General features: G+C 44.3%; 2 protein-coding genes across 14 annotated transcripts in view; one reads left to right on the top strand and one right to left on the bottom strand.

Annotated features, from left to right (window-relative positions):
- LOC124037787 (guanine nucleotide exchange factor DBS-like) overlaps positions 1–25,382 on the bottom strand; it is a 71,318-nt gene that overhangs the window by 27,021 nt on the left and 18,915 nt on the right. For 11 of the 12 annotated variants that reach the window (XM_046352843.1, XM_046352837.1, XM_046352840.1 and 8 more), the window contains exons 4-15: positions 22,230–22,320; positions 21,730–21,849; positions 21,065–21,181; positions 20,829–20,978; positions 20,081–20,205; positions 19,807–19,921; positions 19,382–19,501; positions 19,002–19,193; positions 18,364–18,555; positions 18,066–18,252; positions 17,270–17,376; positions 14,559–14,647 (exon numbers count right to left, since the gene is read on the bottom strand). In XM_046352843.1, coding sequence (XP_046208799.1) covers positions 14,559–14,647; positions 17,270–17,376; positions 18,066–18,252; positions 18,364–18,555; positions 19,002–19,193; positions 19,382–19,501; positions 19,807–19,921; positions 20,081–20,205; positions 20,829–20,978; positions 21,065–21,181; positions 21,730–21,849; positions 22,230–22,320 — 1,605 coding nt within the window. The remainder of the gene's footprint in view (positions 1–14,558; positions 14,648–17,269; positions 17,377–18,065; positions 18,253–18,363; positions 18,556–19,001; positions 19,194–19,381; positions 19,502–19,806; positions 19,922–20,080; positions 20,206–20,828; positions 20,979–21,064; positions 21,182–21,729; positions 21,850–22,229; positions 22,321–25,382) is intronic. The other variant, XM_046352839.1, reaches the window with a different exon arrangement.
- LOC124037789 (lactosylceramide 1,3-N-acetyl-beta-D-glucosaminyltransferase A-like) lies at positions 139–13,203 on the top strand. Of its 2 annotated transcripts, none has more exons than XM_046352850.1 (2): positions 139–492; positions 11,377–13,203. In XM_046352850.1, exon 2 carries the CDS (start codon positions 11,689–11,691, stop codon positions 12,826–12,828), a length of 1,140 nt encoding a protein of 379 aa, XP_046208806.1. In that variant the 5' UTR covers positions 139–492; positions 11,377–11,688; the 3' UTR covers positions 12,829–13,203. The 2 variants fall into 2 exon arrangements, with proteins under 2 accessions (XP_046208806.1, XP_046208807.1); XM_046352851.1 differs by lacking the exon at positions 139–492 and adding an exon at positions 4,090–4,241.

Raw genomic sequence — 25,382 nt, 5'->3', positions numbered from 1 at the left:
GAACACCGAATTACCTTTATTGTGCAGAATTTGCAGTAGCTGATGCAACTCAGATGACACAAATTCCAAGCTCTGTCATTCTGGCATATGATCCAACTTCACTCCTACTGGTTGGCTTCACCGATATGATAACGCAGAGAGAGGATCATAGACTGACTCAGCTGAGGCAGGCAATGAGAGGGGAGGTACAAGGGCTGAGCTTTCCCCCTCTAGCCCAGCGGTTTCCTCCCCCGCTCCCATTCTGCTCTCTCAGTCTTTCACAGTCACACAGCGTAGAGACTTACAGACAGAACAGCTCAGGCAGGAGAAAACCACTGGGAGGCAGGCAGGCGGCTGGGGGCTGATGCTGCCATTCCTTACACACAGAGGGGAAAGAGAGAGCGGGAAGGAGAGAGAGGGAGAGAGAGTGCTCATCTACAGGAAAAGAGGGGCAGGGGAGAGTAGTTTTCTGTACTTTTCCCAGCAACACGTGGATGGAACTCTCACAGGCTGGTAAGTGATCTGGAAGAGGGAGGTGGTGGGGGGATTGTATGCGCTAGCTGAAAGACTGTTTATATTAACTTAAGCTGCTCAAAGCAAAAAGGTGTCGACTTTCAGTAGAAGGTTTGAGAAAGAAAAGTCAGACTGTGAAAAACTAAAAACAAATCTATGCTCATGTCGCACTCCTGAATTCACACTGCTTTTACAGTTAGCCTGTAGTGAGATAACAGCTAACGGTAGAATCATCGCGGGGATGAAGGGGAGAAAGGAGGGGAGAGGCCAACACCCTTTCATGGAATTGGAACCTAACCCTCTTGGTAGGTTTTAAAACAATAGACACAAATTTAACAGAATTCAATATTTTCTTTTGACTCAACAATGATATGGAATTGGAATATTTAATTTTAACACACAAAAAAAATAACTCCATTTAGGTGTTCTTACCTGCCTATTCTATTGTGTTTTAATCTGACTATCTGAACTTACTTAGAACCCAACTTAGCACAAAACTGTAGTTGTTCATACTTCTCTATAGATGTCTACTGCATTCTCAAACCATAGTTGTTGAGCTGATGATTAATAAACCACATTCATGTCTCCAAGAGTTTACATTCTTGGACTTATATTCTGGGAGGCTGGCTCAAAGATTTTTCCCACTTTCAAAGGAACTTCATGGGGACAGTTGGCTTTACAAGTCATTGATCAATGAAAAGGTTTGCATCGGTAGGGGTGAATGTTTCCCTAGTCTAGGGGTGGGCAATAAATTCAAGTTTTAGACGGTCAAGATTGGCCTGTATTTTTTTTTTTTTATTTTTATAATAAATCCCCACCCTCCCCCCAATAAAAAAATTAAAAACCTCCCCTGAAAATGCAACCTGCGGGCCATTTGTTGCCCACCCCTGCACGAGGCCTATCATGTAAAATATATTACACGTTGTAGCCTATAATAACGCTATGGTGAACTTCTGTTTTAAATAGTTTTGAGAGAGAGAAAATACAGTACATGACCAAAAGTATGTGGAGACCTGCTCATTGAAAAGCTCATTCTAACATCATGGGCATTAATATGGAGTTGGTCCCCCCTCTGCTGCTATAACAGCCTCCACTCTTCTGGGAAGGCTTTCCACTCGATGTTTGAACATTGCTGCGGAACTTGCTACCATTCAGCCACAATTCATCCCAAAGGAGTTCGACGGGGCTGAGGTCAGAGCTCTGTATAGGAAAGTCAAGTTCTCTCGACAAACCATTTCTATATGGACCTCGCTTTGTGCACAAGGGCATTGTCATGCTGAAACAGGAAAGGCCCTTCCCCAAACTGTTGCCACAAAGTTGGAAGCACAGAATCGTCTGGAATGTCATTGTATGCTGTAGCATTAATATTTCCCTTCATTAGAGCTAAGGGGCCTAGCCCGAACCATGAAAAACAGCCCCAGACCATTATTCCTCCTCCACCAAACTTTACATTTGACACTATGCTTTTGGGCAGGTAGTGTTGGCCTGGCATCCACCAAACCCAGATTTGTCAGTCGGACTGCCAGATGGTAAAGCGTGATTCATCACTCCAGAAAGCACATTTCCACTGCTCCAGAGTCCAATGGTGGCAAGCTTTACACCACTCGAGCCGACAATGAGCATTGCGCATGTTGATCTTTGGAACGCGGTAGTGAGTGTTGCAAGTGAGGACAGACGATTTTTAAGTGCTCGCGCTTCAGCACTCGGCGGTCCAATTCTGTGAGCTTGTGTAGCCTATCACTTTGCGGCCGAGCCGGTGTTCCTCCAAGAAGTTTCCACTTCACAATAACAGGACTTATAGTTGAAGCTCTAGCATGGCAGAAATTTGACAAACTGACTTGTTGGAAAGGTAGCATCCTATGACGGTGCCACGTTGAAAGTCACTGAGCTCTTCAGTAAGATCAATCTCCTGCCAATGTTTGTCTATGGAGATTGCATGGCTGTGTGCTTGATTTTATATACCTGTCAGCAATGGGTGTGGCTGAAATAGCCAAATCTACTAATTTGAAGGGGTGTCCACATACTTTTGTATGTATAGTGTATATTCTTGTTGTTTTGGTCAGGAATATTCACAATTACTAAAATGTCAACCAAACAAATGCAACCTTTTGTGATTACAATAACCTAGAAAATAAACAACAATCTAATTTCTACCTCTTATTGACACTGATATGTGACACCCAGACATGGGAGGAAATTCTAATTGGGAGTTGAATGTTATTTGCGTTGGGACTGTTGGATAGATGGCCATCATGGTATTGACACAAGGTTATCTGATGCATGCTGTCAGGGCTGCTCATTGTTGTGGGCCACTGCCTAAATCTGCTGCTGTAATGATTTTTTTTTTTGTCATGATGACTGTTTTGTACAGACCTCAGCAATTCCATACACTCTGTTAGTTTAAAGCCCCTCCATTATTGAACTTTCGCTGGGTTGGCTTATGCATTCATTCACAAAAGATTCGGCAACTACTGCTATACGGTTGAGAGGGTTATGAGACTTCACACTGTGCACAAGCATCTACAGAGGATGGACTCTGACAGATAAACACTGAGGATTGTCCATCATCCTTTCAGAGATAGAGCACAATGGGATGGAGGGCCTTCAGAAACTATTCCTACCACTGGACTTATTCCACATGTTGTTGTGTTACAGCCCGAATTCAAAATGGTTAACATATTTTTTTCTCTCTCACCCATCTACACACGATACACCATAATGACAATGTGAAAACAAGTTATGAATGTTTTCATTTAATACAGAAATATCTCATTTACATAAGTATTCACTGTATCACTGAGTCAATACTTTGTAGAAGCATCATTGGCAGTGATTACAGCCGTGGATCTTTCTGGGTGAGTCTCTAAGAGCTCCCCACAACTGGATTGTGCAACATTTGCCCATTATTCTTTTCAAAATTCTTCAGGGTCTGTCAAATTGGTTGTTGGTCATTGCTAGACAACCATTTTCAGGTTTTGCCATAGATTTTCAAGTATATTTAAGTAAAAACTAACTCGGCCACTCAGGAACATTCACTGTTTTCTTGGTAAGCAACTCCAGTGTAGATTTGTTTTAGGTTATTGTTGTGTTGAAAAGGTGAATTAATCTCCCAGTGTCTGGTGGAAAGCAGACAACCAGGTTTTACTCAAAGAACTTGCCTGTGCTAACCTCCATTCTACTTCTAATTTTATCCTGAAAAACTCCCCAGTCCTCTACGATTACAAGCATACCCATAACGTGGTCCTTCTGTAGCTCAGTTGGTAGAGCATGGCGCTTGTAACGCCAGGGTAGTGGGTTCGATCCCCGGGACCACCCATACGTAGAATGTATGCACACATGACTGTAAGTCGCTTTGGATAAAAGCGTCTGCTAAATGGCATATATTATTATTATTATATATTATGATACAGCTACCACTATGCTTGAAAATATGGAGAGTGGTACTCAGTAATGTGATGTATTCGATTTGCCCCAAACATAACACTTTATATTCAGGGCAAAAAGTTAATTGCTTTGCCACATTTTTTTTGCAGTATTACTTTGGGGCCTTGTTGATAACACGATGCCTATTTGGGATAATTTTTTTCTGTACAGGCTTCGTTCTTTTCACTCTGTCAATTAGGTTAGTATTGTGGAGTAACTACAAAGTTGTTGATCCATCCTTAGTTTTCTCCTATCACAGCCATTAAACTATTACTGTCAAGGCTTGGTCGCATCGGCTTGGTCGCATCGGGGCTCCGCTCCCGCAGGTAGTATAACTTTTTACATTTCATTATAGCACAACGGTTTGATTTGTCTAATCTTAGCTATTTCTTCTCAGCTAGCTACATAGCCGTCTTTGTATCAAAGATAATTGCGTAATTATCGTATTTCGCCGTCGTAACGTAGTCTTCACTAGCCAGCTAGCTAACGTCCACTGATTAGCTGCACTGGGAAAACTATTACACTCAACTGAACGACTCGATCAGTGTAGTGTTAGCTAGCTACATAGCCGTCTTTGTATCAAAGATAATTGCGTAATTATCGTATTTCGCCGTCGTAACGTAGTCTTCACTAGCCAGCTAGCTAACGTCCACTGATTAGCTGCACTGGGAAAACTATTACACTCAACTGAACGACTCGATCAGTGTAGTGTTAGCTAGCTACATAGCTGTCTTTGCTGTCTTCGTATCTTCGTTCCAAGATAATTGTGTTGTTTAGGTTTAGAGTGTGTAGTCTTAGAGTGATTATCTTAATTTACCGAGGTTAGCTAGCCAGCGATTTGTCGTCCTTAACGTAGGAGACTCTGCTAGCTAGCCAACAGCTAGCCAACAGCTAGCCAACAGCTAGCCAACAGCTAGCCAACAGCTAGCCAACAGCTAGCCAACAGCTAGCCAACAGCTAGCCAACGTCTTCTGAATAGAACTCAACAACCCGGTCGCATTCACAGGTAGTATCACATTTTCATTTCATTACAGTACAACGGTTTGATTTGTTTGATCGTAGCTAGCTACATAGCTAGCTACATAGCCGTCTTTGTATCAAAGATAATTGTGTAGTCTAGAGCGATTTTCTAGGTTAGCTAGCCAGCTATTGTCGTTCTTTTAACGCAACGTAACGTAAACAACACTACTAGCTAGCCAGCTAGCCCCCGAATAGCAGCACTGTAGAAACTATTACACTCAACGGAGCGACTTGATTAGTGTAGTGTCAACAACGCACCCACTGCCAGCTAGCCTACTTCAGCAGTACTGTATCATTTTAATCATTTTAGTCAATAAGATTCTTGCTACGTAGCTTAACTTTCTGAACATTCGAGACTTGTAGTCCACTTGTCATTCCAATCTCCTTTGCATTAGCGTAGCCTCTTCTGTAGCCTGTTAACTATGTGTCTGTTTATCCCTGTTCTCTCCTCTCTGCACAGACCATACAAACGCTCCACACCGCGTGGCCGCGGCCACCTAATCTGGTGGTCCCAGCGCGCACGACCCACGTGGAGTTCCAGGTCTCCGGTAGCCTCTGGAATTGCCGATCTGCGGTCAACAAGGCAGAGTTCATCTCAGCCTATGCCTCCCTCCAGTCCCTCGACTTCTTGGCACTAACGGAAACATGGATCACCACAGACAACACTGCTACTCCTACTGCTCTCTCTTCGTCCGCCCACGTGTTCTCGCACACCCCGAGAGCTTCTGGTCAGCGGGGTGGTGGCACCGGGATCCTCATCTCTCCCAAGTGGTCATTCTCTCTTTCTCCCCTTACCCATCTGTCTATCGCCTGCTTTGAATTCCATGCTGTCACAGTTACCAGCCCTTTCAAGCTTAACATCCTTATCATTTATCGCCCTCCAGGTTCCCTCGGAGAGTTCATCAATGAGCTTGATGCCTTGATAAGCTCCTTTCCTGAGGACGGCTCACCTCTCACAGTTCTGGGCGACTTTAACCTCCCCACGTCTACCTTTGACTCATTCCTCTCTGCCTCCTTCTTTCCACTCCTCTCCTCTTTTGACCTCACCCTCTCACCTTCCCCCCCTACTCACAAGGCAGGCAATATGCTCGACCTCATCTTTACTAGATGCTGTTCTTCCACTAACCTCATTGCAACTCCCCTCCAAGTCTCCGACCACTACCTTGTATCCTTTTCCCTCTCGCTCTCATCCAACACCTCCCACACTGCCCCTACTCGGATGGTATCGCGCCGTCCCAACCTTCGCATCTCTGCATGTCTGGCAGACATATCAGTGTGGATGACGGATCACCACCTCAAGCTGAACCTCGGCAAGACGGAGCTGCTCTTCCTCCCGGGGAAGGACTGCCCATTCCATGATCTCGCCATCACGGTTGACAACTCCATTGTGTCCTCCTCCCAGAGCGCTAAGAACCTTGGCGTGATCCTGGACAACACCCTGTTGTTCTCAACCAACATCAAGGCGGTGGCCCATTCCTGTAGGTTCATGCTCTACAACATCCGCAGAGTACGACCCTGCCTCACACAGGAAGCGGCGCAGGTCCTAATCCAGGCACTTGTCATCTCCCGTCTGGATTACTGCAACTCGCTGTTGGCTGGGCTCCCTGCCTGTGCCATTAAACCCCTTCAACTCATCCAGAACGCCGCAGCCCGTCTGGTGTTCAACCTTCCCAAGTTCTCTCACGTCACCCCGCTCCTCCGTTCTCTCCACTGGCTTCCAGTTGAAGCTCGCATCCGCTACAAGACCATGGTGCTTGCCTACGGAGCTGTGAGGGGAACGGCACCTCAGTACCTCCAGGCTCTGATCAGGCCCTACACCCAAACATGGGCACTGCGTTCATCCACCTCTGGCCTGCTCGCCTCCCTACCACTGAGGAAGTACAGCTCCCGCTCAGCCCAGTCAAAACTGTTCGCTGCTCTGGCCCCCCAATGGTGGAACAAACTCCCTCACGACGCCAGGACAGCGGAGTCAATCATCACCTTCCGGAGACACCTGAAACCCCATCTCTTTAAGGAATACCTAGGATAGGATAAGTATTCCCCCCCCCTTTAAGATTTAGATGCACTATTGTAAAGTGACTGTTCCACTGGATGTCATAAGGTGAATGCACCAATTTGTAAGTCGCTCTGGATAAGAGCGTCTGCTAAATGACTTAAATGTAAATGTAATGTAAATGTTTTAAAGTCACCATTGGCACCATCGTAAAGTCCATGAAATTCCTTCCTCTCTGGCAACGGAGTTGGGAATGACGCCTGTACCTTGTTTTGATACACCATCCAAAGTTTAATAACTTCACCAGGCTCAAGGGGATATTCAATGTCTGCTTCTTTTTTTTCTACCAATAGGTGCCCGTCTTTGCGAGGCATTGGAAAACCTCCCTGGTCTTTGTGGTTGACATTATGGGGTTTTGTATGTAGGTCAGTGACATTAAAATAAAATGAAAAAACAGGCTGTAACAATAATATGTGGAAAATGTCAAGAGGTGTGAATACTTTGTGAAGGCACTATAAGCACGGGAAAATAACAGATACAGTGCATTCAGAAAGTATTCAAACCCCTTGACTTTGTCCACATTTTGTTACGTGACAGCCTTACTCTAAAATGTCTTAAATTGTTTATTTCCTCATCAATCTCAAATCAAATCTTACTAGTCAGATACACATGGTTAGCAGATGTTATTACGTGTGTAGCGAAATGCTTATTCTTCTAGATCCGACAGTGCAGCAGTATCTAACAGGTAATATCTAACAATTCCACAACAAAACCTAATATCTAACAAATTCTACAACAAAACCTAATACACACAATCTAGTAAAGGATGGTAAGAGAGAATATACGTATAAAATATATGGATGAGCAGTGACAGATCGGCTAAGACGCAGTAGATAGTAAAGAATAGATAGTGAAGGACACAGTATAGAGTATATACACATAAGATGAGTAAAATAGCATTATTAAAGTGACGAGTGTTCCATTTATTAAAGTGGCCAATGATATCAAGTCTGTAGGTAGGCAGCCGCCTCTCTGTGCTAGTGGTGGCTGGTTAACAATCTGATGGCCTTGAGATAGAAGTTGTTTTTCAATCTCTCTGTCCCAGCTTTGATGCACCTGTACTGACCTCATCTTCTGGATGACAGCAGGGTGAACAGGCTGTGGCTCGGGTGGTTATTGTCCTCAATGATCTTTTTTGCCTTCCTGTGACATCGGGTGTTGTAGGTGTCCTGGAGGGCAGGTAATTTGCCCCCGGTAATGCATTATGCAGACCGCACCACCCTCTGCAGAGCCTTGCGGTTGTTGGCGGTGCAGTTGCCGTACCAGGCGGCGATACATCACAAAAGGATGCTCTCAATTGTGCACCTGTAAAAGTTAGTGAGGGTTTTTGGTGACAAGCCACATTTCTTTAGCCTCCTGAAGTTGAAGAGGCGCTGTTGCACCTTCTTCACCAGACTGTCTGTGTGTGTGGACCATTTCAGTTTGTCTGTGATTTGTACACCACCGAATTTAAACTTTCCACCTTCTCCACTGCTGTCCCATCGGTGTGGATAGGGGGCTGCTTCCTCTGCTGTTTCCTGAAGTCCACAATCATCTCTTGATGATGACATTCAGTGAGAGGTTATTTCCCTGACACCACACTCCACTGCCCACACCTCCTTCCTGTAGGCTGTCTCGTCGTTGTTGGTAATCAAGCCTACCACTGTTGTGTCTTCTATAAACTTGATGATTGTGTTGGAGGCGTGCATGGCCACGCAGTCGTGGGTAAACAGGGAGTACAGGAGGGGGCTGGGAACACACCCTTGTGTGGCCCCAGTGTTTAAGAACAGTAGAGGGGAGATGATGTTTCCTACCTTCACCACCTGTGGGCGGCCCGTCAGGAAGTCCAAGACCCAGTTGCACAGGGCGGGGTCGAGACCCAGGGTCTCAAGCTTAATGATGAGTTTGGAGGGCACTATGGTGTTGAATGCTGAGCTGTAGTCAATGAACAACATTCTTACATAGGTATTCCTCTTGTCCAGATGGGATAGGGCAGTATGCGGTGTGATGGCGATTGCATCGTCTGTGGACCTATTGGGGCGGTAAGCGAATTGAAGTGGGTCTAGTGTGTCAGGTAAGGTGGAGGTGATATGATCCTTGACTAGTCTCTCAAAGCACTTCATGTTGACAGAAGTGAGTGCTACGGGCGATAGTACTTTAGTTCAGTTACCTTAGAGTTTTTGGGAACAGGAACAATGGTGGCCATCTTGAAGCATGTGGGGACAACAAACTGGGATAGGGATTGACTGAATATTTCGGTAAACACACCAGCCAGCTGGTCTGCACATGCTCTGAGGACGCGGCTAGGGATGCCGTCTGGGCCGGCAGCCTTGCGAGGGTTAACACGTTTAAATGTTTTACTCACGACGGCCACGGAGAAGGAGAGTCCACAGTCTTTGATTGTGGGCCGCGTCGGTGCACTGTATTGTCCTCAATCTACACACAATACCCCATAATAACGACAAAGCAAAAACAGGTTTATAGAACTGTTTTTCAAATGAATAAAATAAAACAGAAATATCATATTAACATAAGTATTCAGACCCTTTACTCAGTACCTTGTTGAAACACCTTTGTCATCGATTACAGCCTTGAGTCTTGTTGGGTATGATGCTACAAGCTTGGCACACCTGTACTTGGAGAGTTTCTCCAATTCTTCTTCGCAGATCCTCTCAAGCTCTGTCAGGTTGCTGCTCAGCTATTTTCGGGTCTCTCCAGAGATGTTCGATCGGGTTCAAGTCCAGGCTATAGCTGGGCCACTCAAGGACATTCAGAGATTTGGCCCGAAGCCACTCTTGCGTTGTCTTGGTTGTGTGCTTAGGGTCGTTGTCCTGTTGGAAGGTGAACCTTCACTCCAGTCTGAGGTCCTGAGCGCTCTGGAGCAGGTTTTCATCAAGGATCTCTCTGTACTTTGCTCCGTTCATATTTCTCTCGATCCTGACTAGTATCCCAGTCCCTGCCGACGAAAAACATCCCCACAGCCTGATGCTGTCCCCACCATGCTTTACTGTGGAGATGGTGCCAGGTTTCCTCCAGACGTGACGCTTGGCATTCTTGGTTTTATCAGACTAGAAAATCTTGTTTCTCATTGTCTGTGAGTACTTTAGGTGCCTTTTGGCAAACTCCAAGTGGGCTGTCATGTGCTTTTTATTGAGAATTGGTTTCCATCTGGCCACTAACATAAAGGCCTGATTGGTGGAGTGCTGCAAAGATGGTTGTCCTTCTTGAAGATTTTCACATCTCCACCGAGGAACTCTGGAGCTCTGTCAGAGTGACCATTGGGTTCTTGGTCACCTCCCTGACCAAGACCCATCTCCCCCATTGCTCAGTTTGGCCCGGGCGGCCTGCTCTAGGAAGAGTCTTGGTGGTTCCAAACTTCCTCCACTTAAGGATGATGGAGGCCACTGTGTTCTTGGGGACCTTCAATGCTGCAGACAATCTTTGGTACTCTTCCCCAGATCTGTGCCTACAGACAATTCCTTCGACCTCATGGCTTGGTTTTTTGCTCTGACATGCACTGTCAACTGTGGGACATTATATAGACAGGTATGTGCCTAGCCAAAACATGTCCAATCAATTGAACTTACCACAGCTGAATTCCAATCAAGTTGTAGAAACATCTCAAGGATGATCAAAGGAAACAGGATGCACCCGAGCTCAATTTTGAGTCTCATAGCAAACGGTCTGAATATATATGTAAATAAAGGTATTTCTGTTATAATTTAAATTAATACATTTCTCAGCAACAGGCCTACATTCCATTGTGCAAAAAACTTGTTGAATCAACATTGTTTTGTTATTTCAACAAAAAAATGTAACGTGATGATGTTGAATCAACGTAGAAAACTGATTGGATTTGCAAAAAGTCTTCAAAGCAAGGGATTTTTTTTGTTGGGAGCTCTGAGCATACACGTTTTGAGAGCTTTGCTTCTTCAGTTTGGAATCGTTGGAATATGAGAAAGGTTACAATTTCGCTTTCAGCCTTACTGTCGTTCTTTCACCCCGGTGAGTAGGTTGATTGAAAAGCCACGTTACCAGTCTGCATTTATAGGCCTACAATCAATATTGCATTTGGACTGTCCACATATTGTGGACTAAATGCGATTGCTCGACCCATGGCTGTTGTTGCTGTTTGGGTAGCCTACCTTGGGGACGTGAGGATGGATGCCTCGTTCCAGGTTGGACAGAATAAGTATGCTTGATTGATGCCGCCCTGCGGTTTTCGCACTTTAGCCCTGTTTGAATAACCTCTAAAGTACTTACCAGGTTTAGCCGGCGTGATGGATCAAGCACATCTAGCGGATTCATTCAGATCCTCAGAATGACTCAATAACATAATATTGACTCACAATTTCAAATGCATTTCCTATTAGTGCGATATGTTCATATTTTTGTCTTTCTCTTTTCAGATCCTATGATGTGGAATGCTTTGTGACTGTGTGGACACAATACAAAACAGTGATGACTACAGACATGATTGTCTCAACAATAGAGTTCCAGTAGAGAGCAGAGTGGAGAGGTGTCAGGAGGAGATGAAATTGAACTGAAGACCAACATTTCTCTGAGGAGCCCATGTCTCCCGTTGGGCAAATATGATGGAACTCAGACACTCCCAAATAATTTGGAATAATTGTGAAAGTAGCAGCCTGTCAAACGCAACAACCTATTGGACTTGACAAAAAGATAGAAAAGGGGGGGGGCAAGGGTAGGAAGGTTGAAGAATGTTTTTGAATTTCAGAAGGATCAGAAAATGTCAATGTGTGCAGCTGGTGACGACGTGCTTTGTCCTGTCCGTGTTGATGGTGTGCTGGGAGCAGCTGGACCACCACGTGGTGAGCCATATGAAGTCCTACTCCTACCGCTACCTGGTCAACAGCTACGACTTCATCAACAAGAGCTTTGGCATCAGCCAGAGGGAGGCTAAGAGTCAGAGCAACTTCCCGTACCTCATCAACCACCATGACAAATGTGACAGCAATGAAGTGCTGTTGCTGCTGTTCGTCAAATCTTCCCCAGAGAACCTGGAGAGGAGGCAGGCCATCCGGGCCACCTGGGGGAATGAGGCCTACACCCAGAGGGAGTTGGGGGCCACCGTGAGGTTGGTGTTTGCCCTGGGGGTCCACCCCAACCCCCAGCAGAGGGGCCATGTACAGAGGAGGCTGCTGGGGGAGGACCAGGTCTATGGGGACCTGGTCCAGCAGGACTTTGTGGACACCTTTCACAACCTCACCATCAAACTGCTGCTGCAGTTCCGCTGGAGCCACAACTACTGCAGCCAAGCACGCTTCCTCATGTCAGCCGACGACGACATCTTTGTCCACATGCCCAACCTGGTGCACTACCTGCAGGGCCTGATCCGTCAGGGGGCCCAGGACCTCTGGGTGGGCCACGTGCACAGGGGAGCCCCACCCAACCGCCGGAAGGACAGCAAGTACCACGTGCCTTATGAGATGTACCAGTGGCTCTCTTACCCAGACTACACAGCGGGGGCAGGGTACGTTGTCTCAGGGGACGTGGCTTCCAAAATCTACCAGGCCACTCTGTCCCTCAATGCCTCGCTGTACATTGACGATGTGTTCTTGGGCATCTGTGCCAACGCCATGGGGGTGTCTCCCCAGGAACATGTTTACTTTTCAGGGGAAGGGAAGGCCCCCTATCACCCCTGTATCTACGATAAGATGATCACCTCTCACGGACACGTGGCAGATGTCCGGTACCTTTGGAAGGCAGCGACGGACCCCCAGATCCATGACATTTCCTCTGGCCTGCTGGGAAAGATGTACTGCACAGCAGTGAAAGTAATGCTCCTCTGTAAACCTTACTATTTAAATACCTACCCATGCAAAGCAGCATTTTCATAGTGTATTGTAAGGCTGCACAGTATGTCACTGCAGTCTTTATTTTTATTTTTTTATATTTCAGTGTCAACAGCTGGTATCATTTTCTAAATAAAGACCAGAGCCTTGTTCTTGAGCATATATTCACCACTCTTGCCTTGGCTTGATGGATACTGCAGTTGTACTTTGTGGTTTAGCTAATTGTGTGATGGTAAACAGACTGTTCGTGTTCTTGGCTGCATTCAGGAACATTTTGGCTGGCTGCGTGAAGTCATAAGGGAAGAATCATTTGAATAAATTACCTCAGTCTCAAGAGGAAATTCTGTCCAGCATTGCTAGCTGACATTAGCGTTTTTATTCAGTTTTCTATTGCTCATTGAATTAAACTGGTTGAAAGTGTACCGTCTGTATCCTACTAATTTTACCATCCCTCTTATCTCTATAGAGCCTTTTACCCCATTCCCTGATTTCACTTCTCCTTAAATGTCAGGCTGCAAACAATGAGCAAACACAATTTGCTTTAAACCACATCCTGCTCACTAAATCATTCCATATGAACTCTGCTCCCCCATCTCTCCCTTTCTTACAGTCTGGGCCCCCCAATAAGGTAACATACAGCATTTAGTGACTCTGCAGAAAGGAATTCACTGTGAAACTAACTACTCTCTGAAATAAGCTAACTAACCCCACCTTCAAACATAAAGCACTTCACAATGTTTGCTAAGGGTCTTTAACATTCTCTACAATTATAAATCTGGCATGTGTAATAAAGAAATCGGAATGATTGGCTGTGAAAATGTGGATTTAGTATGGATCTCTAGCGGCCCTAGCCTACAGCAGGCGTTTCCCAAACTCTGTCCTTCATTTACTTCTTTTTTTCAAATCTGGTTTTTATCTGTTGCTACTTTATGCTCCAAAAGAGACATTGTCAGGGACATCACAGCCTATATGTGTGTTTTATGAAAATCTCATGTACAAAAAAAAACCTTATGCATAAATACCCAGAACTGTTACAGGACATTTTAACATATCAGGTGACATACCATATGTACATAAGCTTCTGTACGTCTCATTTCAATGTCATGCAAATACACACGGCCTACATTGACTGCTTCTAATGCCTGTGCTTGGCAGTGGAGGGGAGTGCAAATATCATTCACTTCCTGTACCTATTTTATTTCTGTCTTTCAGCCACATCCCTTTGAGATTGAGCCACTTTCTCACTTGCTCAGAACCTCAAAAGAGGTTTCCAAATATAAAAATGTCTGTTGAGTCAGAGACTGTACCCATGCAACAGGGATTACACTCCTACGAACCGTAACAGTTACAATAAAGACAAGATACATAATGTGATCGACTTATCGAGTATTAATAAACTTAGAGCAGGAGACATTCCACACAGCAGTCACACAGTGTGTGGTCACCTGGGTGCTAACAGCCAGCCGGCAGCCTTTGCCTCGATAAAAGTGTATCTTCATCATCGCTACAAGCCCTTTCTTCAGACCACTGTACTGTAAATGCTATGCTCTCCTAACCTCGTCTTTCAATTTTCACTCGCTCTCGCTCTGTGACCTATTTCAAAGTTTCTTCAACTAACACTAAACTAATGGTGGAGGAAAAAGCAGTCCCTTGTAAAATGTCGCCAACCTCATCACTAGCCACAGTGTGTGTATGCAGTGGTTTTGAAAAAGAGCAGAGTGAAAGAAACAGGAAAGATACTGTATATGGGCAGAGAAGAGAAAAGAGACATTTACCTCCGTCTGTTTGAAAGACTCTCCTCTGTCTCGTTCGTCACCAGGATGTGGCTGGAGCCTCCCTGGCTTGCCTCATGCATTACCTCAATCTGAGGACACAAACACACATCGTCGCAGTCATGGCCAGGTGAAAGGGTGACACATACTGTACATACCATGGAGGCCCCCATTTCCTTTCAAACGTCACCCTCGTGGTCATAGTGCTAACATTTAGATACGATGAGTGGCTTATCATGCATGACTAGAACTTTAGGCAAACTGGAAACCATATATCCGGAGGCTGCTGCATTTATTGTAGCTGGGGATTTTAACAAAGCCAATCTGAGAACAAGGCAACCTAAATTCTATCAGCATATCGATTGCAATACACGAGCGAGTAACACTCGACCACTGCTACTCAAACTTCCGTGTGGTTATTCCCTCCGTAAGGCAATAAAAAAGCAAAATGTCAGTATGGAGACAAAGTGAAGTTGCAATTCAACGGCTCAAACACGAGACGTATGTGGCAGGTTCTACAGACAGGGTCTAAAGACAGGGTCTACAGACAATCACGGATTACAAAAATAAAAAATTGACGTCTTGCTCCCAGACAAATTAAACAACTTCTTTGAGGACAATACAGTGCCACCGACACGGCCCGCTGTGGGTTCTCTGTGGGCTCTCCTTCTCCGTGGCCGACATGATTAAAACATTTATACGTGTTAACCCTTGCAAGGCTACCGGCCCAGACGGCATGCCGAGCCACTACAGCTCAGCATTCAACACCATAGTACCCTCAAAACTCATCATTAAGCTTGAGATCCTAGGTCTCGACCCCGCCCTGTGCAACTGGGTCCTGAACTTCCTGACAGGCCGCCCCCAGGTTGTGAAGAAACAACATCTCCACTCCACTGATCTTCAACACTGGGGCCCCACAATGGTGCATTCTCAGCCCTCTCCTGTACTCTGTGTTCACCCATGACTGCGTGGCCACGCACGCCTCCAACACAATCATCAAGTTTATAGAAGACACAACAGTGGTAGGCTTGATTACCAACAACGACGAGACAGCCTACAGGAAGGAGGTGAGGGTAGTGGAGTGTGGTGTCAGGGAAATAACCTCTCACTCAATGTCAGCATCAAGAGATGATCGTGGACTTCAGGAAACAGCAGAGGAAGCAGCCCCCTATCCACACCGATGGGACAGCAGTGGAGAAGGTGGAAAGTTTCAATTCCTCTGTGTACATATCACCGACAAACTGAAATGGTCCACGCACACAAACAGTGTGGTGAAGAAGTTGCAACAGCGCCTCTTCAACCTAAGGAGGCTAAAGAAATGTGGCTTGTCACCGAAAACCCTCACTAACTTTTACAGGTGCACAATTGAGAGCATTCTGTCCGGCTGTATCACCGCCTGGTACTGCAACTGCACCGCCAACAACCGCAAGGCTCTGCAGAGGGTGGTGCGGTCTGCATAACGTATTACCGGGGGCAAACTACCTGCCCTCCAGGACACCTACAACACCCGATGTCACAGGAACGTAAAAAAGATCATCGAGGACAATAACCACCCGAGCCACTGCCTGTTCACAGCCACCACTAGCACAGAGAGCCGGCTGCCTACCTACAGACTTGATATCATTGGCCACTTTAACAAATGGAACACTAGTCACTTTAATAATGCTATTTTAAAAATATTTATATCTTGCATTACTCATCTTATGTGTATATACTCTATACTGTGTCCTTCACTATCTATTCTTTACTATCTACTGCGTTTTAGCCGATCTGTCACTGCTCATCCATATATTTTATACGTATATTCTCTCTTACCATCCTTTACCAGATTGTGTGTATTAGGTTTTGCTGTGGAATTTGTTAGACATTAGGTTTTGTTGTGGAAATTGTTAGATATTACCTGTTAGATACTGCTGCACTGTCGGATCTAGAAGAATAAGCTTTTCTGTCACACCCTGACCATAGTTTGCTTTGTATGTTTCTATGTTTTGTTTGGTCAGGGTGTGATCTGAGTGGGCATTCTATGTTGTGTGTCTAGTTTGTCTGTTTCTGTGTTTGGCCTGATATGGTTCTCAATCAGAGGCAGGTGTTAGTCATAGTCTCTGATTGGGAACCATATTTAGGCAGCCTGTTTGGTGTTAGGTTTTGTGGGTGATTGGTCCTGTTTCTGTGTTTGCACCAGATAGGGCTGTTTTGGTTTTTTCACATTTCTTGTTTTGTTAGTTTATTCATGTATAGTGTCTTTATTAAAGAACCATGAATAACCATCAGGCTGCGTTTTGGTCCGCCTCTCCTTCAACACAAGAAAACCGTTACAATTTCGCTACACTCGTAATAACATCTGCTAACCATGTGTATGTGGCCAATTAAATGTGATTTGATTTAGAATGGCACATTATTCCTATTTATCAGACAGACCTGATGTGGTCAGGGCAAAAGGTGCGCAATTGATTTGAAACTAGGGTTTCTCATCCCCGCAGGGTTCCCTTGGGAAAGGCAGGAAACAGAAGATGCCTGATACAGGACACTCCCATGACTTCTTCTCCCAGACTCCCACTGACCAAGAGTTATGTTCTGATGCATTATACATGAAGAATTGGCAGGACACTGTCATACAAGTGGACCAGTGTCTAACCTAAAAAAACAACAGATGGCTGTTAATGAGGTTGAACCATTTCAGGTTCAATTGTCTAGAGGATGTCCACAGGTCTTACCTTGAGGCTCCCTTTGACTTTGCGGCTTACATTTTTCCTTTTTGCAAGCTCAGCTTCCGTGGGCTGCTTTGTGGCACTAGAGTTCTCTGAGATCCTTCGACTGAGGGCTAGAAATGGTTATAGAACAGGGATGGGAAAAGGAAGAGTTTTTTTATTTTACTAAGTGGAATGTTTGACATGAAGGCATAGAGACATCTAGGGATCCTGTTTGAAACATCAGGAGTTTTGCCATTCTCTCTGTGTGGAACAACAGCAGGAGGCCCTGGCCCAAAGCTATGTCCTCCTCCTGTAGTAGGTTGAGTACCACAGTGAATACAATATACTTCCTTTAAACGCCTCAAGAAGTAAGGTTTTAAATACATACTTTAAACTAGAAAATGACTGTGCTTCCTGGAAAGTAAAGTACAGACTATATTTCAGTTTCAATAGCAATGAATAGGCTCTACAATGATCTTTCATTACGGGCAGGTAAAGTTTGAGGTTAGGTCATGTGGGGGGGGACCATAACGATGGAAAGAGGTTTCAACTTTTTATCTGTGTCATTATGGAATCTGTGACAGCATGGGCAGCGCCATTGAGGCTATCTCCATTTTAAAGTAGTCTGTACAATGTACAAACCATAGCACTCAATTTGAAAAAGACAATTCTCTGATCATTGGCTGATTGCTGTCAATCCATAGGAATCCCCACCCAGTTGACTACTTTAAAATGGTGGATGCTCTCAATGGCAATGCCAATGCTAAAAGGGGTTATATCTAAGTTGAGTCCTTTAACTATCTCTATGGGGGAGACTTACCAGGGGCAAGGCAGGTGGTCCTGGGTGTTTTGTGGGGCGCAGGCCGTTTGGGAGAGGACTCAGGTCGGGGGGCCACAGGCTGGACGGGTCGGGTCTGTTTGGCTGACAGCTTCTTCAGACTAACCTGTCTCTTCTCAAACATCTCCTGTACATCGTCCAGCCTCTTTAGAGCCTTTTGTACATTAGCCTGATGGAAAGCACAGATCAGGGATCAACAAATAGGACCATTGTTCTTCTGTAGGCTGACAACTGCAGGAATTAGGATTCCATGAGTGAATTAAGGGAGCACTGCACACACCTTGACTTCAACGTTGAGGACTAGCTCATACTGGTTGTGGATGTTCTTGAGGTCACTCAGTTGGTTCTCCTTGGCCGTCTCCAGGAACTTCTCAATGTCCTGCAGGGCTGCCTCAGCCCCTTCCTGGGACTGGCACTTGTCCACAGCCTGAGAGGCCAGCAGGTACACCCCCGACTCACACCACTGGTTCACCTACAACCACCCGAGAACACATGGATGAATGAACAACTACAGTAGCTACTGTCTAGGCTCCATATCAGTAGTATATCTAGGCTCATTTGCATGGCACTAATGTATATTTTTAACTACTAATGTTATACATGGATGGCATGTATAGTTGTTTAGGAACCAAAAAAAGAAGGTACTGATTATTGTATGGGACAATATACTGAACAAGCGTTTTTGAGACAGATAATATGAAAAATACACTTTTATTGAGTAAATGTATTTATTGCTTTGCTGAAAAAGTGGAAGTACCACTAACCTTGATGGAAGAGGGAAACTTTGTGAAAGTTATTTGAATTCATGAGAGCATGTGTAAATGACGTGTATAATCATGCAAACAATCTCTCCCTGAGGACATTGCCTTTTCTGACAGCAATATAGAGATGAGGAGCCTCTTATGTTATCCACCCCACCTTGTCTATGCCTTTGTGTATTTGGCGTGATTTGGAGAGGACGTCGTACTTCTTCTGGGCCTCGTTGGTGAAGTCATCACAGATGCGTCGGAGCTCCACACACTTGGGCCGTATGGAGTCCACAGAATAGTGGTTGCTCTGAATCAGCTGGTCCCCGTGTAGGGCGTGGAGCTGGGCCTTCTCTAACGACTCCTGATATGCATCAGACAAGAGAGCCATTCATCTCACATGACCACATTCGTGTTAGGCTCACATTCAATACAATCCAAGGCTGATGATCACGTGCTAATTAACACATAGTGGATACATTGTGCCTTGTATTGTCTTGTAAGGTGTCGATGTTACATCTCATATAACGTTTGTTATGTGACTGGGCTGACCTGAGCCTTCTCCTCTAAGGTCTTGAGGTCCTTCAGTAACATATCTACCAGGGTGACACAGTCCCCAATGTCTGACAGGGCTGTCAGAGTCGCCATCAGACTGTCCAATGACACTTTCACCTGTGGAGGGGACACAGAGAGAGCAGGAGGTTAAGGACTTATGTACAGTATTTCTAAGCACATATCCTTGAGAGGAAGCGCTATATACTGTAAGTGTGAGGTTGCAAACATAAAAAAGTTGAGAAATTGACGGGTGAGCAACTATTATTGGACAAGGTTTTACATTGTAACGGCTACTTCTAATTGCTGTCTCTGGGGGAACACAAATAGCCAGGCTGTGTCCTGTTCAGCTTTCTTTGTTAACATGATTAAGCTAAACCTGCTGACTACAGCAGTCAGCGACTCTGTCACAGAAACATACGTACCTCTCGGAAGTCATGCTCAAAATGGCGGAACTGTAGGCACTGCTCCAGTTTGAGGTGATGTTTAGACCAGAACTGTTCAAAAGCGTTTTCTGTCTCATCTAGCTGGGCCAACAACCTGAAATACAACATGGACATAACATCATTTGCAGCATCTTTATCCACCTCTGGAATATACTCTTAGTGAGAAATTAAATAAGTTAAATCATTTGTGAACGGAACACATACAAATGATTTAATTGGGAGCTTCCATCTCCAGTAGGTCCCAGTAACCAACCTTTCCACAGTGATGTGGTTCTCCATCTCGTCTGGGTTTAGCTGGTGGTTCTCAGACTTGGCAGCCTGCTCTTTGATACAGCCCAGTAGAGTGGTTCCCTGTTTCATCACTAATTTCAGTTCATCCTGTCAAAATGAAAGAATTCATTTAATACCATTATAAACCGGGTGGTTCAAACCCTGAATGCTGATTGGCTGAAAGGTTGGTAACCAGTTTATAATGGCAATTAGGCACCTCAGGGGTTTATGGTATATGCCCTATATACCACGGCTAAGGGCTGTATCTAAGCACTCCGCGTTGCGTCATGCTTAAGAACAGCCCTTAGCCATGGTATATTGGCCATATACCACACCTCCTCTGGCCTTATTGCTATTATAAACTGGTTACCAACATAATTAGAACAGTAAAAAATACATGGTATACGGTCTGATATACCACGGCTTTCAGCCAATCAGCATTCAGGGCTTGAACCACCCGATTTATAATGGCGTTGCTGGTCTGGGAATAGAATACTCTGATTATTATCTAGGCCATTGATGCTTATGGTTAAACTACAATGCCACAGGCTATGATAGAACCCATTCCCCTGTGTATTTGATCACACTACTGTATGTGAATGTAACTAATAGTAAACTAACAAATATCAACACAATCTTCAAGTGTTGAGGATGTTAGCCATGAGTACAAGTAAACCATTGTAGGAAGCCAGGTTCAGTAGTATTATGTTGACGCTGAATCAGAGTCCCACCTTGAGTTTGTCGTGCTTCTCAGTGTGAGTAGTGAGGAGGTCTTTGGTGCACTGCACATCATTGGGCAGCTCCGTCTCTGCCAGGTCTGTACCGAACTTCTGCAGCATTTGAGCCGTGGTCTTCACCGTCACAGCAAAGTTCTCAATGGCCTGACAGCAAAAAAACGTACACACTCGTATTGTTTCCAGTGAGTCCAGAAAATAACTGGTGTAAGGCCAATGTCATGGTAACTCACTGTCCGGCGGTGGATCCACTGGCTGTGACAGTAGTCCAGGTTCCCACCAAGCTCACATGTCAGCTGGCCCTTATCCACGTAGCCATGTAAGTCAGATAGGGAGTTGAGCATCACAATCTGTAGGGAAACAAATGCACATACATTGCTGTGTGTTAAAGATGTTAGGGCATCTTCTGCATTATCAGTCTCGGTTTTCTCATCAGATTTTAGGATGAGACAATGATTGTCACGGCATAATGTTAATATAGGCTTCTGTGTTTTTTTGTGGTTTACTCCATTTCTCCATTTCCACTTCCTCACCAGTAAGGATGACACACACACGCAAGGTGATGAGGAGTCTGAGGAGGAGTTGTAACTTTTATCTTTTACAGTTACAGTATACTGTAGGCGTCTGGGGATAATGCAGGAGAATTGGCCTTCACCAAAAAATGTATGAAGGGATATACAGGTGTATGTTGTCAAATTCTACAGCTTTCTATAAACAAGGAAAACATGCAGAGTACATAGTCATTGTTCTAACAGTTAGTTTACAGGTGAACATCAGACTCCGATGCAACACTCCACATGACATTAGGTCAATCACTATCTCACACCCAGACACAGAGGAAAGGTTTCTAAGATGATCTACGAGTTGGACAGGGTGAGTGGTAGCGAACCATTCTTACCGGTACCTTCATTTTAAAGTCATCCCGGTGCAGCTTAATGCCAATGTCAGCGATGGCCCTCTGGAAGAAGCGGGAGGGCCTTAGCACCAACACCAGCTGGAGGTTCCCTGGAAATGCCCCCTAGTGGACACAGGTACAAAACACAGCTTCATACCATCTCATAGCCTTGTGTGGAGTTAGCCTTGTGTGGAGTTAGCCTTGTGTGAGGGAGCTTTGCTCTGCGCTTACTTTCAATTTAACATCATCTCAAGAATTTGCAGTAGATTATACTCCCCAAAAAAATCTTCATACAATACTTCCTGATATAGGAGCATTGGTAGCAATTATATTTTACAATGTTACATGATGCCGAGATAAAAATGCTTGGTCCCATTCTGTCTGTGTTGTGGCCAACTCCTCTATTGAAGTCAAAGACAGTGAGGAGTTAAAGCACAAACAGACTGGATAACCAGGCAAGAGATAAAAGCCCTGTCTGAAGTGAAAGATGGACATCGTCATACCGCTATCCGCGCCAGCGAGGCCTTCACTGAGCTCCATTTGTCCCGCCTGCGGTCGATGATTATAACGAAACCGATGCTGGCCACATCCAAACTAGACAAAGGAAAGAGGTGAATAAACACATGCGGTAGGTGTAGCTATCCAAGCATGCAGTCAGAAGACATATCCAAGAGGGCACTACACTACACTCATGTGCTCTGTCTCTGTACAGTTTAAACAGAGTTGACACAAAATCACTTCGGCACTTTTAGAACCAGGCCATTGCAGTTAACAGTGTTAGAGGAGCTGTGTAAACGTGTGTAATGTTTGGGTTCTTTTACAGGGAAGAGGTTTTTAAGTGAGGGCCATTAACATTCTCAATGTGTTACTCTGACAAAAGGTGAATAAAGTTGCTCATGTCTAACATCTTAATGTGTTATCTGGCCTAATATAATTCCTACTCAATTGAGCAACTTTTGCGTATTTTCCTGGCTGCGAGCAGCTGGCGTGAGGCAAGATTAATGGTCCTCACGATGTACCATGAGAGAAAGAATGACACATTTGTCAGGGTGTGGAAAAAATTGAAAACGAATTGAAAATGCTTCACCTCAAGAAATGTGTCTTAGGAAGTACCTTTGGATGTGCGGTTGGATGGGAGTTAGCCGGAACCACATCCCATACAGAGGAATGTGTCTTAGGAAGTACCTTTTGATGTGCGGTTGGATGGGAGTTAGCCGGAACCACATCCCATACAGAGGGGATGAAGTGGCATTTCCTACTGGGCATAAACTAGTTGGATCAACATTGTTTTAATGTAATTTGTCAATGTATTGTGACATGGAAACTCTGTGGGAAATAATTGAATTTGAAAAAAGTGTTGTTTTGAAGGTGAAATGTCAACCACAGGATTATGTCATCATTTTGTCATAATCCAATTGAAACATAGACAAACCTTGAATAAAATATGTTGAATTTGTACCTTTAAGACCTAAGATCTTCAAGTTATATCCACTATCAGAAAAAAAGGACAGGCTGGGCTTCCCCTCCTACTGATCTATATACAGCTAACCATTGGTCCCCCATCCAGGGTTTTAACCCAGGCCAGCCCTGCTTAGCTATGATATTTGTCACTGACTATTGCCAATATTAGATCATGAGAGTGATTGTTGAGAGATCTCCACTTAAAAACTAAATAGATTCACTGTTGCTATTGAAGTCATGCCAACGGGTATGTTTAAACATAGCAAATGAAAAGTGGCCGCACTTTCACTCAAATATCATCATTGATGCTATTCAGGACTATATACTGTAACATTTGCAGTCATCAACAGCAATTGTTTCAATTCAACCCAGAATTCAACAACAAAAAATAAATGACAATAGGCCAAGGGTTTCAAGCAACGTTTGATTTCAAATGTAATTAGATTTTGTGACATTGAGTTATGTTTGGTTGTCAACGCAAACCAAATATTAACATTTGAAGGAGATGCATCTTCTGCTTGGATAGTTCCATCTGTGCCACTAATTCAATATTATCTTACAAACTAATGCAACATTCAACCTTAAAATAAGTAATGCATCCATGGCCACATTGAGGTTTCTTTGACTATAACTGTGTTATTATGTAATCATACAGAGCATGTATGTTCAAGACAGCATGCATAGGTCATCGCAGATCTGTGGAAATCATCACCATTGCTGTAATAATCTGCACAGAATGTCAAACGGTATTCACCACCTGTACTTTTAATGTAATTTCAAATGCATCCAGGTCATTTGGTTCTGCTTTTAGATGAAGCTCAGTATTCATCTGTTGTATAAATAAACAAAATATCTGATATTGTATTCACATTAGACTTTCTTTTCAATGGTTGAAAGCACATCGATAGACATTTGGGTGACAACTAAACCAAAAATTTGACATTGTTTTTCCATTCCAGATGGTTGAAAGCACAATGATCACAAATTGGAAATTCAACTCATTTAGGGCGGTCTTTTTGAGTGGGTGACAGGTTTTAATCTCGCTGATCAACGTCTCAACCAAATTGTACCCAATTATCCACGTTGAAATTATGCGGTGTACCCAGTGGGCTACGTCTTCATAAACCAATGTCTTTCTTCAAGCCACACTCTTTAGAAGCATTGCATCACTGTGCTGATATAAGCATCACTCTTTAACCTGCTATTACCAAATATATAGTAGCATTCAGTGCCAGATAGTTAGTTAGTTCAGGTTGACTCCTCTGTAATTATCCTGCCCATTAAAAATCGTAATGTGAAAACATGCCTGATATTCTAAAAATTGATTTGTGTTGTGCCAGCCCGGGTTTATGGTTTGCGCAACATTCTAGCCTATGTCGACCAACGCCTATATAGACCAGAAGCAAGCCTGTATCTCTCACAGATCTAGAATGAGATTCACTTTCTATAATCTCTCTCTGCTCTGATAGACATGATCCTAGCAACTCATCTCTTCCGCGTTGCACTTCCTCATTTCTTTCCTTGTTGAATCATAGCCGCCGAAGGGAACTGGAGATGTTGCAGCCCCTCCTGATGAATTGAAATTCTAGGCTACATTTGCCAAAGTTATAGAATTACTCCTGTCTGATCATAAATACATCAAATAAATTAGAATGCTAGACCAGGAGTAGGCCTATAATTTAGCAACAGAGGATCAATAGTTTATGTAAAAAGAAAAAATGCCTAGCTGTGGATTGTGTAGCCCAATCATTGGGCATAGCCTACAGTCAGGAAGGCGCGGGAAATCGGTCAGTGCAATCAAAACAGACCTTAAGCAAATATTTAATAATAGGCCTACAATCGCGGGTAAAACACAGGTTGTAAAGCAAATGGATCCTGCTGTAAAGAGACGTCTAATCTGTCTGTAGGCTACCAAGTTATCAACTTCCAAATAGCCCTGTTGAGCAAACAGCATTGTTTTACAAAGTCAACCAAGAGAGATAGGCTTTTGGCAGGAGCACATCGGCCATGGCTGGTGAGTGAGCTCTGCCTTATTGGGTCAGTCAGTGAAACTGGAAAGCCTTTTTAAGACTAATAAGATCATTTCCTCCTCTAATTGTGCAATATGTGTGTCTCCAAACACCTAGGACTTGGCTATGGATGGATTCAAGACAAGGTCGTTTTAATTGATCTCAGATCAGTTTGTCAGTGTTAAA

This window comes from Oncorhynchus gorbuscha, linkage group LG06 (genome assembly GCF_021184085.1).
Source record: "Oncorhynchus gorbuscha isolate QuinsamMale2020 ecotype Even-year linkage group LG06, OgorEven_v1.0, whole genome shotgun sequence".
Lineage (NCBI taxonomy): Eukaryota > Metazoa > Chordata > Actinopteri > Salmoniformes > Salmonidae > Oncorhynchus > Oncorhynchus gorbuscha.
Note: the sequence above shows the minus strand (reverse complement) of the source record. Positions and strands in the feature narration are given on the sequence as shown.